We start from the raw sequence: 16,604 nt of genomic DNA, 5'->3' as shown, positions 1-16,604 counted from the left end.
CTCTCTCTCTCTCTCTCTCTCTCTCTCTCTCTCTCTCTTATCCAATAAGAAATAAAGTAAGTCTCAAGTAAAGAAAGGATCAGCCAATACTTACCCACCCGGGGCAAGGGACAGTGACTTTGAGTGTCTTCTGGGACTAATCCGTAAATCGGTAAATAAGTAAAATGTTTCAATCCCAGGAACAAAACACCAGGATTTCAGAACTCTAGACCTAAACATTTCTTTCTCTACTCTCCTTTCTACATTCTTTCTTTCAGCAATCTGCCTGCGTGACTGGGGTGTTTTAAAAATATGTAATAACTGCACAGCTTCCTTAACAAAGTCACAAGAGTCCTAAGAACCTTGGACTGTTTTGGACATAATCTTATCAGGTGCTAATTCACGGCCAATGAATGCTAAGAAGTCAGTGAGAATAAATGGCTAAGGGACACTCAGCTATTTGGCAACATATTCAGAGCTGATTTAGCATTTAACACCTGGTGTGAGTAAATGTGTGGCTGGATAAATGGCAGTTCCTATATACTATGATTTTATAATTGTGTGGAAATTTATCTATTTACTCTTCTATCTGACTATACTGTAAAGAGATAAGGAATATAAATTTGGGCAATTATTTTATCTCTAATGACAGCAACTTAGAGATCACAATAGATTCTCAAGGTAAAAAAAAACTAATTAAAAAAAAAGAAGGCATATTGAATATAATGACAAGGTACCCTTCAGGAAATAGAAATTTCTAGAAGAATGATACCTTTCACCTATGAAGATAAAACCCCACTTAGAGAACTCTATGTGAGATGATGTGATCCTTTAATCTGAACCATCAGAGCAGGATTCGAATTCACCAGTTTCTGGATACTTAAAGCAAAAGATCACAGGGGAATACCCATAATAGTCTCACTGAAATGATGAAATAAACAAACTGAAAGAAAGAAAAACTAATACCAGAAATAGAGTTGGGTAATATTGCGTGATATTTTCATAGCCGGTTGCTAGGATCAATCCAGAAATGATTCTTTCTTCCCCTTTCTGATGGTATTTGACTCCATTTCAATAACAAGTCTTTCTCTTCTCTTTCTAAAGAAGGAGGAAAATTAATATGCTATAGAGAGGGTGCTGGGCTCTTCCCAAGGCGTAATAGCCGCTCTCTATGAAACTAATCCCTCTCTGCTCATTTCAACTCATGCCTGGAAAATGTTACCATCACACAGCAAGCCTGAGATGCTTTGTCTCATCAGTTTATTCCTTCTGGGATCATTGCTTCAAACCATCAATGGATACAAGGCTTTTTGGCATGGTAGAAGGGACAAAACAGAAAATTTCACTAAAACCTGTGATTTGTTTCACCTTTAACAAGGGGATAATTGCTTCCCTAATTATAATTGAGCTATTTCTCATAGGAGTTTAATTGGAGGAACGGGGCACAGTGTTCAACTTATTGACCCAGTTGAGCTCAAAAATTGTCTTCTTATTTATCAACATTTGCATCTCTAATTAGTGGTGGGAAAATATGGGGTGAGGTGTGAAAGAATACATTGCTTTGCCGAGTTTCGTCATGATAAATAGGAAGCAGATTTTTGTTGTTGTTGTTGTAAGTAGCGAGACCAAAACCTACTGGCAGCTAGAAGAGCTACCAAATGTGCACCATCAGGTCGCTTTCAGTCTAATTGCTTCTTAATACAGCCATTGAGGAACACCTCACGAGCCATGCCACCCCTTAGAATTCATGGCAATGAATTTTCTGCCACGTGCATTGTTTACCAAGAAATGTGTCACGTTTTTTTGCAGGTAAGAGAGGCTCAGAGAGTTGTCCTCATTTGACAGGCAACCTTGCTCCAGTATCTTTAATGTTTGTTGGAATTTTTTCCTCTGTTGTGTATTACAGCATGGAGAGTTAGAAAACGGGTTTTCAAAAGTCTTAAATCTTCATACTGGTCATTTAAGCCTTGCGTTGCTCCAAGGACATTTTCTACTGTTACCTTTATGGTATTTTTCTCCTAATCTGTGTCTAATACTTAATACACTGAGCTCAACACAAAGCCTGTGCAAATTTAAATTAATGACAAAATTAACATTCAACACATCAATTTGCATAACAAGTGTAAGCTATAAAAGACATTGTCTTACCAGTTCCAGATTTCAGGTTCAATTTTCGAACATGCGTAGTGGTTCCTTAGAGGCTATAGATGCAAAATGCATATTCTATCTTCTATCATCAATCTGTTGATTCAAAAAATATTACCTGTAGACTCTCTGTGCACCCGGTATTCTTATGATTGCTCTGAAGAGGGAAAGCAAACGGCAGAAGGAAGGCATTTCCAGGTAACGACAGCCAAAGGGGTAATAAGGCAAGGTCAACTGTGTGAGAGAGGAAAGCAAAACACAAGGTCGAATGAGGTGGTTACAGGGGATTGAGAGGGTGCAAGGAAAGGTTCTCTGAAGAGATAAATTTGCACAAAGATATAGGAGACAGGAAGGAGCCAATCTTTAAAAGAATTGGGTCAGAAAGCTCCAGGCAGCAGAGGCAGTGGCACAAATCCCCTCAGGAGCTGATGTTTTCAAAAGAAGGGGGCTCTCATCTGAGAGTCAGCAAAAGGAAGACATTCGATGTCAGGGAAAGAGTTCAGGGACTCTGGTCATGACAAGTCACTCAGAACCACTTTTACATGTGTGGGACATCACCAAGGATTTTAAGTGAGACATTTTCACAACCTGATACGTGGCTTTAAAAGGTCAGTCTTACTACTACTTGGAAAATAGCTTTTCAGAGTTTAAGAGTAGGGGTGAGAACATTACCTAGGGTTCATGATTGGCTCTCATCAATGTCTAAACAAATGAGCATAGCTGCTTATCCTAAGGTGAAAGTAGAAGGTAAGAAGAAAAGTGGGAAAACATATATTTTTCTGAGTATGCCATTTAAATATGACTTTCTGAAATGAAAAAAATATGTAAATTACTTGTTCTGTCTTGAGAAGGTGAAATCAGCAAACCTACTAAAAGGAGCTACTTGTAGATGACCTACAACAAGTTGTCAATAAAGTCTTTGTCTACATCAAATACCATCGGTGCTTCAGTCAAGAGCCAAGCCCTGAAGAGACCCATAATAACAGGGCAGAGGGGCCTTTTATTTTAGAGACCCTTCCTTGTAGAAAATGGAAAGTTAGCTTCTATTCTTTGATCATTCCCTTGCTTTGGGATTTCAAAGACACTCTATATGTCTACAGTCTGTACTTACCTCAGTGTGGATGGGGAAAAAAAGAAAAAAAAAAACATCTCTAGAGAACAGAAGATTTACATTTCCTGATGATGGTCAGACAGCGCAGTCTTGAATACTTTCCATTGGTTAAAAAAAAAGAAAAGAAAGGATAGGAAATGCTTATTCGGAAGTCAAACTCTTAGAAAAAGTAGTAATAGATTAGTAGTTCATCAATGGGTTTGTCTATTTATAGCCCTTTTATTGTCAAAAATTCAGCCTTTTGAACGCAATTTAGGGCTTATTTGTTCTCTTGTGTTGTGGTGTCATATATAGTCATTTACTTTGGGACATTTTTCTGGTTTTTAATTTTATTTCTCAATTAAACTTTATTACTTTAAGTTTTTTGTCCATTTGCTTTTATCTCTCCATGCTTTAAGTTCAGTTTTAGAAGTTTACAGAATTGGAGACTAGCTCGCCTCCACAATATGGTCTGTGTACATTCAGCTCTCAAAAGCAATGAGCCAGACATATGTGCAATTAAGGGAGGAAAACAAATTCCCTTTCTTGGCAAATTCCTTCATACTGCAGAAGTTACAATAACTGAGCAAAATGTCACTGTAGTTTCCATTGGATTTTTTTTAATTCTTTGCCCATTTTATTTTTACAATTGCCTAAAGATAGAATTTCAGCTCGCTTGAAAACTAACACTTCTGAGAACACAGAAAACACCTTTATTTTCACAGCCCTATGAAAAGGCATAAAGAATATTGAATAATAGCCATCAAGAAAGAAGCAGTTGAATGTTTATTTTATTGCAGATCTAAGAAGCATATAACTGCATAACTAATGTGACCTACGATAGTCGAAATGCTTTATTGGTTATTTGAGATATATAAAGGGACAGGAAGATATATATTGCAAATGGAGCAAGCAAAAAATAAATAAATAAGAGAATCCTGCAACGTTCAACCTGTGTGCAATTGGAACCAACACCACTTAAGGGGGTCCATACAGAATGTTAGTCCCCTATAGATGTCTTTTAGAATTGTTAAGGCCTTCTTCCTCATGTGGTGCATAGCGGTTCCATGTGGACACAATCTGAGAATTTCTTAGGTAGAATTGTAGGCTCTCCTACCCCATCCACAACCACTTCATCAGCATCTGCATTTTGACCAGTCTGCAATTATATCTCAAAGTGAAGCCTTCCCCTGAGAAATATCTGGAAAAGCTGTCAGCAATGCCAAATCCTTAAATACTGACTTAACAGGTTCTGTATACATTGTGATTACTATAACTTTTAAATCTGTTCATATTTTCTAAAATCTATCATATTTTAAGGTGAAACTATCAAATAAATTAATAATAATAATAATAACAATAATACTTCAGACTTGTCACTTGTAAACCAGTCGGCGAAACTTGGCAGACTCCCAGGGACTATCAAATGCACCTTTGAGAAGTTTAGCTTGGCTGAGTGTGCATTTTATAATTGCCCAATAATTGCTTTTCCCATTTGTTTGATTAATGTACCTATATACTATTCTCTACCAAATCCCCACTCTCACTGATGTACCCATGCTTCAGAGTTCTGTTGTGTTTTCTAGTGCAGTGTTCTGGCACAGTGGTCCCCAATTTGCTATTAACAATATAACCTTTCTGATAGATGTGAATTTTTCTACATAATGGTTGCTGGAGTCACTTTTTCATCTTGGCTGACATGTGGCAGTTTCTGTGGTTAATTAGGACAAATGTGCCAATTATGTTAATGTTTCTCCCGATACCAATCAGTGAATAATTAGACACAACACATCTGTCTTTCACAGGACAGGAAAATAGAAAAGTATAAGGTGCTTGGCTACTTATATTGACATCTATGATTAATCAATCCCAGGGTCAGCAAGTTTTGTGTTAAAAGGGTACAAAGTGCCAGTGGCCACTGAGGTTCTGAATGCCTTCCAAAAAATGAGAAGGGCCTCTACAAAGAATTTAAGTCATCTTTTCATTTCAAATAATTACATTCCCCATTGGTAAAAATGTAGCTATGTTATATATATATATATATATATATATATATATATATATATATATATATTTTACTTATCGCCAATATATCAAAATAAATACATTTTGTATAGAGGTATTTAAAACTCTCAAAAACAATTTAGCTTCATTGAAATAAAATATTATACTAATTCAGCCTTGGTACCTGAGTGAAAGGATTTTGAATATTCACCAGATACCATGATAATACAGTTTGGTAAAATCTCTATTTATCTCTTTTTATGTGAGTAAACTTCAAAGACTTCTGGTTAGTGGAAAATTAATGTTATTTCTATTCCCAATTTTATTGGCATTGACAGTCCACATTTGTAACACTGTAGAGAGAGAAGTTGTATCTATAAGCAATATCTCTATTCTCGGGTTGGCAGTGCAAGCATACAGAAAAGACTTATGAAATCCACCTATTTTCATATGGTCACAGAATGTACTAATATAAAGCATGTGGATTTGTTTACAGTTCAAATTTTATTATATTTCCTAGTAAATATGGTTTATATATTTATATATTCGACATTCAACAGTGTTACACTATGTAAATTTATTATCTAAAAAAAATCTCATCAGGTGCAATCCTGGAGTTTGTATTATTGAGTTTTCTATATAGTATCCCATTTTGTTTTTTCTGTAATTTTTATTTTACTTTTTTCCACTTTTTTTCCTACTTTTTTTATACAGAGGCTGACACTTGAAAATTTAAGTTCCACACACTTAAATGCACTCATTAGAATTAAACAGAACAAAAATCTCAGTTTCTGTATTGCGCAGCCTGTGCTAAAGTGCCAGCATTCTTGTGAGCTCCAGCAAGTGGCCCAGATTGTGCACTGAGGACTGGTTCTACCGCTGCAAACCCTTTCCTGGGGTAGTGCTGCTTCACATTTCTCTAGATAATCCCTTTTAAGGTATTCAGGAAGAGGATGCTGTGATGGTCCAGTGGTTAAAGTGCTTGCCACATAAATGTGAGGACCAGAGTTTATTTCCCTAGAACGCACATAAAATGACAAGTATCGGTATAATTCCACCTGTAATTCTAGCCTACCTAGGCAGAGACAGGGAAAATGCAGAGCAGAGCAGCAGTTGGTCAGAAAATAAAACTGCAATGTCCATTTGTAATTTTTCCTTACAGTGATCCTTTGAATCAAAAAAAGTATATAATATTATATGTGAATCATGCTGGCATAGTCCCTTTTTGGTCAGGGAATTGGGAAGAATAAATAACTAAGGAAGAAGTTTTGTTTGTCTCACTATTTTTTTTTCGCTAAACCCACAAATATTTGTGTTTGATTATTTAGTGGTAAAACATGACGTAGTTATATTTGTAGCAGAAGTTTTAACGTAAAATCATGAAACATTATTAGAAATAATGTTTGAATGAAAACCTTACTTAAATAACTCCCCATTTAAACCCACTCAGCTATAAGAACATTATTAGATAGAAGTTTGGGGTCAGTATTAGATACTATAACTATTGTGATATTTGGTTAGGAAAATGAGGGGGTGACTGAAAGTGGGCAAAGAAGTTGTCAATCATAATTTATCCTATAGAAATTGTGAGCTCTAAAAAGATAAGTTATTGAGAACCATATAGATTTTTCTCTTTGTCCATGGTATAACTTTAAAAAATTAAGTATATAAAGTATTTAGGGAGATGGTAAGAGACAATGTTTAAAATTTGAAAGTTATAAAATGGTGGAGTGCTCTCCCAAAACTTACAGAAGCATGGGCCACTGAGCAGTAGTTTACTACAAAATCTTGCTTCCTCTAACAATACAGCCAGAACTACTGACTTTTATGAAATACCAGTAACAGTGAGACTATAAAACCATACATCTAAAAACCATAAAGGTTTTTTCTCAAATCAGACCATACAACTTAAGTTGGCAGTTTTTATACATTTTTGCTAGTAACACACGATGGGGAGAGTATGCCTTAATTGATTGCATAATCAAGTTGAGAATCACTCTTCTTCATTATTAAAATCATATTAGTGTTTGGAGAATTCCATGGCCAATCAATTGAACTGGGTGATGAAAGTATCAGGAAAATTCTTAAGTATACGATCCTCCCACAGTAAGATCTGGGAACTTACCCTTATGCACAAAGGCTAGAACTGCAGCATCTCTTCTGGACAAATACTGCAAGAAATTGTGGCTGTGAACAAAGGACATGTCCATCACCAGGACAGATGACGAACAGAAAAGTTTCAAGTTGCATTTATTTATGTTGTTTGGGGCATGCGGAGGAGCAGTCTGTGGGTGCAGATCTGAGGACAATTTTCAGTCCTCAATCCTCTTTTTCCAACATGTGGGTCCCAGAGATCAAACTCGTCATTGGGTGTGAAGAAAAACTCCCTTCCCTACTGAGCCATCTCACTGACCTCCAAATGTAAGGATTTGGAAGCCAGTGTTCATGGAATTTCCTACAATGGTAAAGTAAAAGCCATATACTTCCCAAATGTTTACTTTCCTGATAAGGTATTAAAAAAAATTAAAGATACATTATTTATTTATTTAATTATTTATTTACTTACTTACTTATTTTGGTTTTTAGAGAAAAGGTTCAGACCCTGTCCTGAAACTAGCTCTTGCAAAATAGGCTGGCCTTGAACTTAGAGAGATCCACTTGCCTCTGCTTCCCAAGTGCTCGGATTAAAGGCATGCACTACCACCACCCGGCTAAAGATATATACTTTTTAACAGAAACACTTAAAATACCCTATTTTGACTGTAGCCTCTGAGTTGAGTTTAGCACCAGAGAAAAAGCCATTAAGACTATCGACTAGCTCCTGATTCCTGATTCACTCTGTTATCTTAATAAATCTTCCTGCAACCTCTAAGTAGTCCTTCATTTTATAGAAGTAAAGATTACTGACAAGCCTGTTTGATTCTTGCATTTTCCCCCTCATGAAAAATAATTTCATTTTGAAATTTGGCTGCTTGGAGTTGTACAAATTGTATGTGGCCTTATTTGACTGATTTCCATAAGCAAATCAGATATCTAGACAAAAGAATTTCTTGGAAAAATTTATTTGTAAGGTGTTGAATTGTTTCACTGGGTTTTTAAAAGTATAGTGAGGGTATTTTATGGCACTGCATATAGTTACTATCTGCATATATTTTGATAAATAAGGAAAATCTTAGAATGTAGAAGTCTACTCCTGAGTCAATTATTTTAAAAAAAACAGCTATCAAGTTGAAAGAGAGATCAATGTGAAGAGAGATTACGATTGATCCTGCATTTGTTATGCTTTTTATATTTGTTGAATATCTAGATGGAATTATCAAGAATTGGAAGTATAGACATAACTTAACAAAACCTAGGGCTGCTGCTGATGGTTTAGAAATTACCAGCCATAAGTGAAGCAAAAATATAGTCATGCAGTTCACAGGAGCCTTCGGGTCTCAGGCACAGTTGCAGTTGCAGTGGGGTGTCTGTGGAGATTTGAGAGTCCTGGTACCTGGGCCCTTCCTCAAAACAGTAAAATCAGAGTCTTTTCAAAGGGCTCTAGGCAAAAAGATCCTATAAAAAATTCCTATACAATTCTGGAGCACAAAGTTCAGAACCACTGATGTAAAAGAGAGAGAGGATAAAATGGGACCATGAAATGGTTGCCTAGTAATACGTAAAACTTAAGAGGCTGTGTTTTCCAAGGCACACCTAGGGCAGCTACTTGCCATAGCAAGGTGAATAAGAGAAGTTTCCTCTGTAGTGAATTTAGGACCACTGGTTGTCTTTGAAAGGAAAATCTGAGTAGAATGATGGACATTACTCCAGAGAGCTGCCATCTAAAGCTTGTGTGAACAGTGAATAGATGGGGACCAACAATATTGTAACTTTTATAAGATTAAAGAGGCTGATGCATGACTGTTGAACAGGAAAGACACATCAGATTAAGTGGAGAGCTATAGAGATATTAAGTGCCTTGCTGGTGATGGAGAGGCTCAGAAGGTCTGAGTAGTAAAATAATATGAATCACCAGTGGCTACGGTTTCTGGGGGTAAAATCTTAGCAACCTGGAACTGCAGATGGCTTTTGGAGTGGTACATAAACCTTCAGGTTATTTCTCTGGATAAATGTTCTCTCTTCCCTATTTGCTGATGCTTTCAGCTAGAACTCTTAAGAGCGTAATTTTGTTTGCTGTTCTTTGATTGAATGTTGAAACGGGATTCACAATGTAAGATTTTTCTTTGCAGAACTGTATCACATTCTCACTCAGCATACTTGCTGCAGAGCAAGAATATCACAAACCACAGGATGTCTAGATCTAACATTATGAATTTCAGTTCCTGTGTGTGTGCAAAGAGACAGTTTCCTTAGGATAGATCATAACGGGCTGACGCTTGACTCTTTTTTTTTTAATGTACCCATTGAAAATATTTTTAACCATCTTTCATTCGAAAGTGACTAGAAGAAAATCTCATCCCTGAAGTCTGAGTTAAAGTGATAGAGATCATGAGATAAGTGCCATCCATTGGAGATAGGGTAAGGAGAGTGATATCACGAAGAACAAGTGTTGAGGAATAATTTGAAATACAATGCCGAATAACTCATATATATGTATATGTATGAGTGTTTATCATGTTTCTTATGTTTATTACCAAAGTAGAAAGAAACATCAGATTTAATATTGATAAAGTATCCGCAATTAAAAATACATTCTACATATGCTTTTAGAAAGTGATGCAATGATGGTATCTTCTAAGAGGAATAGAAAGCATTTGTAAAAGGTAATTTAATACTGTATTTTAATATATGCCAAACAGCTATTTGTCGATTTAATGCTTACGTACATAGTGTTAGATTCTCATTTAAGATATAATGAATGGAGGTGACTTGAAAGAGGATAAATCTCACTGAAGGATAAAAGAACTCAGGAGCTAACATGTTTCGAGCATTTCAAATTATCATTATTTATTTCATATTTTGAGTTCTTTACTTTTGTCTCATTCTCACCTGTTAGTGTACTCTTAATTAAACATATATACTAATGATAATTTTAAACTATGCATTGCATGTTAGGCATAGAGTATTTAACCCCCAAATCCTTATAAATTTAGTGTGTCCTAAAATTATTCTCATCTTGTATATAAGCAGCAAAAGTTGTATAGTGGTGAAACCAACCCAAAGTAGACACATATGAGCTAAAATGACCAAGTTTAGCTTTGAACTCCGACAATCAATTAGGTCTTGGTATTTGAGACTTTAGGAAATGCCTTTTAAAATAAGATTCTCAGCTACACGGTGGATGATGCAAACCAAACATAACAGCAGAACATGCAAACACAACATTCTGTTATTGCTTTCTAGCTATTTGATTCACCTTTAATAAAACTCCACACTTCTTAAACCCTTGAGAAAATGATATCAAATATATCTCTAGATGACAGCAAAGGGCACACTTACTGAACCCAAGAACAAAAGCTGAAGGGTGGGGGGCATCACTGCAGCCATGCCAAGTCACGGTTTATGGCAGAAACCTTTTATTGCTTTCTGAACTTAAACCTATTTTTCTGTCTTCTTGAGTGTTTTATACACAGTTAAAGATAACTACTAACTCAGAAAGAGCTCCCTGTTGTATAAATCAGTTGGCTAAGTGGAAGAGATGAAATAGAAAAAATTGTGGGAATAGCCAAAATATGAAAAAAAAATTAGAGGCCAGAGCAGGTATTGATATTTGACTAACCAAGATTGCATTATTAATAAATAACATTGGAAAAATATAATTAGTTACCATTCAATATGATAAAAACCTAGCACAATGAAGGCTGCTGGGGTTTTTTAATAATTTTATTTATAATATATTCAAAGAATTACTTCAAAATGGGGGAGTCATTTTCTCTGGCACTGCTGATTCTTGAGCTAGCACATGAAACATATTTTTTAAAATTAGATGTTACAGCTCTTGCATATTGATTTCTCTTGCTGACTCAGATAGTCATTTTAAATGATAAATAGAACTACTTTCGTGTATTTTTCTCTTCTATACATTTAAGATTTTATGATTGCTGTAACATTATGTCTAAGCCAAAAATAATAATTAAATATTATTTCAGCCCACTTGCCCTGTAAATATCTTTTTTTAAAATCAATATCTTCTACTTTAATGTTAAGATAAAGCTGACCCAAGAAAACTCCATCAGGATTTAAGTGTTTCAAAACTCACTGTTTACAAAAATAGCAATGGAATTTGGAGTAATTAAACTGTTGCTAGCACCACGCTCTCCTGCATGGATTCTTCATGAGATTGGACCAACCACAACTCACTCTTTTGGCCCTCACTTTGTTTCTATCTTCCATAACACTGTTCTGCTCACAGATCGCCAAACTAGAAACCGCAGAGTCCATTTCAGTCTTGTTTCTACATAACATCAACTGAGGTTCTGCAGCCTGTATCCAAGCATGTGCTCTTCCTCACCCACCCCCATACCCTACTGTCCTTTGCCTCTCAGTAATTGGAATTTTGTCACCAAAAGTAACTGAAGATGTTAACACCACAAACCAAGGTTCTTCCTCCATAATTTTCACCTTGGCTTCCCTTCATCTTAAAATGAGACCTATTATAATTGAGCATATACCACCTCCTCTTCTATAGAGAACTCTATCAACAGGCTCTTGCCCGTTTTCCAGAACTTGATACAGTGCCTACACAGTCTATACTCAGGGTTTTTAAGATGAGTTAAAACCACAAATTGATCTTCTTTTCCTCTATGAGACAGTTTTGTGTGTCTCAGGGCCCAAGAACTTCCCATCTAGCCTTAGATGACTTTGAACATCTGCTCCACAACCCAAAGACTTCTCTTGAAGTTATGGGCCACCACACTCAATTTGTGCAGGCAGGAGAATCAAAACGAGGGCTTACTGTATGCTACATGCACATACTACCAACTCAAACACATACCTAGCCCTCCTTTTGTTTGCTTGCTTGTTGTTGTTTTTAATTTTACCACTGTAGAGACTGAGCCCTGGCTGTCACTCATGCTAGACAAGCACTCTACCACTAAACCACAGGCCTAACATCTTAGGAAGCTATTTTGCAACAGGTTTTATTCCTAGATAAGCTTATAGAAGTTACTCAGTCACCACTTCCCTTTATTAAAAATTCTCCAGCAGTTACACAGCTTTAATATGTACTGCGTAGACATCCTACTTTTGAAGAAAGGCTCGCTGACTGTAGGAAAGATAGACATGGATTCAGATAGCAACAGTTTACTGATAGTCTCCCAGAGAAACTGGATCTCAACTTCCATCTCATGTAAATCTGCTAAGGTCACATAGAGGTAAGACAACTATCCTCAAGGGCACTGGGAATTTGAATTCTCAGTCTCCAGCAGAAAAATAGCCATAGCTAAATCTACTTAATTAAAATCATATTTAAGGGTATGGTCCTCACTAAAAGTACTTAGTCTTAATTCTGACAATAAAACACTTACAGGAACCTAAAAGTGTGAGTAACAGATTTCACTCCACAATATGTCCTGTTTTCATTCATATGTAAGGAAATCCTGGCTAAGTATTGACAATAGACCAGCTCCAGCGTATAAGAGAAAGAGACAGCAGTGATACAAAGGAAAAATAGAGTTTGGCATGGTAGCCCATGCCTTTAATTATAGCACTTAAAGTATGCATGCAAGAGGATCATGTATTCAAGGCCAGCTTGGGCTACATAGCAATCAAAACTAGATCAAAAATCCATGCAGCTTATATTCTAGAGATGAGTAAAATTTATGTAAAGTAGATAAAGAAAATAAAAGAAAGAAGGAGGGAGGTTGTGGGTATAGGAATAAATGGTGGCTGAAGGTTCAAAGGCTGACCAGGAGCTGAAATACTGAAAACGTGTTATCTGAAAAAGGGGATGAGTTGGGTGAGGATAATAGAGCATTAGGGCATTTCAGGAAAGGTTGACTCACACAGATGAAGTGGGACCAGTGCCACCAAGAGCACTGGTTTTCATGGAAGCCCCTGCATCGGAGCCTACATACTGAGAGATAAGGCCATGGGAAGAGTCAAAGTCAAACTCTGAAAGGCCAGTGTTTTCTGGTGACATAAGGCTCCACACTAGTTCACTCTAGATCTGGTAATGGGAGGGGGCAGGCAAGAAATCAGATGTCTCCTCTTTACCAGTATTAATATAATTGGAAATTGTGCCGGATAAACTGACTATAGCCCGGATACCTATGGATTACTACAAAAGTAATGTAGGTATCAGGTGATACCTGATGGCCTGATATTAAAAGCAAGATAGATGAGAGAAATTGATCTGGAACAACAGTGTAAAATAGAAGCACTTACCCAAACACAGGTTCAGGGGTTTGTTCCACTTATGAAACCAAACACCTTCCACTTAAGAAGACTCCAGGGGAAACACTGATAACAAAAAGTATGACCTTTAGATGGGGAACAGAAAAAGTCAACATTCCAATAAGATGGCATTCTGGAGGATTTTGATGCCTGGTTCCACAGCAGAAGAACCATGACGTCTACACAGGGTGGTCTGATCTTAGAGCAGAGGGTGTAACACATAAGGGTACAGAAATGCAGGGCAGTGTGAGACTTTACCAGAGTGTCCCTCTTCTTTTCTGTGTTGTTTTCTAATACTATGACCCACCATTCCTTAAAAGGCTGAAATATAGGCCAATATGGGCAATTGCTCAAAATAGAACTTCTGTGATCAAATCAGTCAGTAGGGGAGAAGTACCTCAAGTACCCGGGACATTCACTTCAACACAGGGGCTTCTCAGGTCCTAGATACCCTACCAGTCGTGGAGACAATGGAATAAAAAGTGGCTAAATGCATGAGAAAAAAAAAACCTATATACCAAACAATCAGGTTAGACTCTCAAAACCTCTGTCAACTGTGTAAACAGAATTTTTTCTTCCATGTAATAAACTTTTAAAATAACATAAAGGTTTATAATATCCCCTGGATCTCTTTATGTCAATTGTGATTAGGGTAGTTTCCCTGTTGTTACACAGAATATCAGTCTACATAGAGAAACCAGAAGCAAGCTGTGTCCCTAAGGACTGAATAGAATCATTCTTTAAGGAGGTGCTCCAAGAAAAATGAGCAGGAAAAACATGAACAAATAAAAAAAAAAACAGACAAGGAGACTGAAAATTCAAATATAATCTCAGAATCAAGATTCCACATGATCCCATGTGGGAACCTCAGAGAACTGTACCGCAGAACTTACTCATTTAGTACTTATGGGTCTGTTTATGCACAGAATTGTAACAGACAGGGAAGTTTAAGGAGAAAAATGTAAACTCACAGACACAGCCAAGGACAAGAGAATCCCTATGTCTGAGGGCTATCATTCAAGGAGGAGAAGAAGAATGGACTCTTGAGGCAAGACTTATTCTGAGTACAAAAATCAGCAATCCCATCTTCAGTGAAGGTTTTTTTTTTACCATAGGGCAGATACTCAAGGGCAAAACTAGAACAAGAAATAATGAAGCCAACAATTAGTATTGTCAAGTAGATTTCCAATAGTTTGTTTTGATTCGTTACATACACACACATATAAATATAATGCAGCTAGTCACTGGCATCCTGTGTGGTCTGTGTCTGACAACAAAATTCATATTTAAAAATCTAGTTTTAAATGGATTCCTTTCCCTTTCTCACTGCCATTAGTGCAAATATCAAGAATGTTTAACTGCTTGCAAATTTACATGATTACAAATAGTGACTCTCGTCTGTACCCCCATCTACTTCCTGTTTCTCAGGGGTATTGTGGGTTTTTGTTTTTCCCACTTAATGCTGGCTTCTTGCCTGTGGATTAAAGAAGTATAACTGATAGCCCCTTGCCTTCCAGAAGTAACTTACAACCGTGCTGTGTTGAGTTCACGGACAGATTTAGAGATTAATTTCTAGACTTCTCACAGTGTTGAAGAAGCTCTTTAAGGTTTTGAAAATGGCAACAGTATTGACTCCCTCCCACTAAAGGTTACCTGTGTCCACATCCACTCTAATACAAGAGGGAAGTTTAACTGTGGTAAATATCAATGTTGTTTTCCTTTATGGAAAAACTGGTTCACAAGGAAACAAATCTTGCCAGGATAAAAAATAGTTTACCCTCCAGAAGGACAGTTTGCATGAGAATATTTCTCTTCCTTTATTCAGAAAGGAGAGCACCACTGTTGTTAAATGAATAATATTTGCATAGCAAAACAATGATTGGGTAGTGTTGAATAGCCAGCCACTATCTTAGGTCAGGTTGTCCAAAAGAAAACTAAGAGCCAAGATTTGAATACTGGAAGTACTTATTCAAAAAGAGATTAGAGGGTGATTTAGAAACTGTTTGGATTGTGTTGGGGGTTGGTAGGGAAACTTTCCCTTCCCCCAAATCTTTGGGCTCATCTGCATCCTCAAATATGTGTTTGACTACATTGTAAGGTCTGTGCATTTTGGGGGGAATTTAATCCATATGTTGCAGAGAGGCTAGAGGTAAATCATCTGAGTGTTGCTTTATTAGAGCTCCATGATGTCTGCAAAGCCTTCTGAGCTTTTTTATGGCCTTACATTTTTTTTTTTTTTTCTGTAAGGCAGCAGCAGGTAAGTTGCCAAGAGTAAACAAATCAAATAGCAAAAGGTTTGGGTTAGGTTTGAAACGCTTTGCCTGTTATTTTTGATTGGGTTCTGTGCTTGGCAGCGCTCATTCTCCATCCTGCCTGCAGGGCAAAGTAAAAACAATTTGAGCACTGTATTTCCCAACTGGTTCATTGACATTTGAGAATAATGTAGTACAGACAGAATCAGCATGTTTGGCAGGTGAGTGATACTTAATATGACCTCAGAAAGTTACTTTCCTATGCTCGATGGTGGTTCATAGCATGTAACAATGTTGTACACACTACAGAACCCAGGTCAGGACTGGCAGCCATTCAGGACTCCAGACGGAGGATTTATCAAATTTTTCTCATGTATCTTTAGGTGGAGTGGCTAAAGAACGAAGACATCATTGATCCTGAAGAAGATCGGAATTTTTATATTACTATCGATCACAACCTGATCATCAAGCAGGCCCGGCTCTCAGATACGGCAAATTATACCTGTGTTGCCAAAAATATTGTTGCCAAGAGGAAAAGCACCACAGCCACTGTCATCGTGTATGGTAAGTGAGCTTCCCTGGTATGGTTCAGCAAGTGTCAAGCCATTCTGTGTCTCATTAATAACATTATTTTGTTTTAGAATCTCCAGCCACCAGTCCCTTTTAGACTCCCTCTACTGTTCCTTTTGACCTTGTGCATGGTCAGTAGGGTTTATTAACTTCCAGAAGGATCATTAAGAGTCAGGAAGTGGTAAGCCTTGGTAACCTACTGAACAGTCTGCTGCTTCTTGGACATTTTG

General features: G+C 36.9%; 1 protein-coding gene across 2 annotated transcripts in view; it reads left to right on the top strand.

The window, feature by feature from the left end:
• Window positions 1-16,604, top strand: part of Unc5c (unc-5 netrin receptor C) — a 328,599-nt gene that overhangs the window by 244,678 nt on the left and 67,317 nt on the right. For both annotated transcript variants that reach the window (XM_050121748.1, XM_050121747.1), the window contains exon 5: window positions 16,188-16,368. In XM_050121748.1, coding sequence (XP_049977705.1) covers window positions 16,188-16,368 — 181 coding nt within the window. The remainder of the gene's footprint in view (window positions 1-16,187; window positions 16,369-16,604) is intronic.

Source organism: Alexandromys fortis, unplaced genomic scaffold (assembly GCF_014885135.2).
Source record: "Alexandromys fortis isolate MF-2015 unplaced genomic scaffold, M_Fortis_MF-2015_v1.1 scaffold_196, whole genome shotgun sequence".
Classification (NCBI taxonomy): Eukaryota; Metazoa; Chordata; class Mammalia; order Rodentia; family Cricetidae; genus Alexandromys; species Alexandromys fortis.
This window is presented reverse-complemented; position numbering and strand designations above follow the sequence as displayed.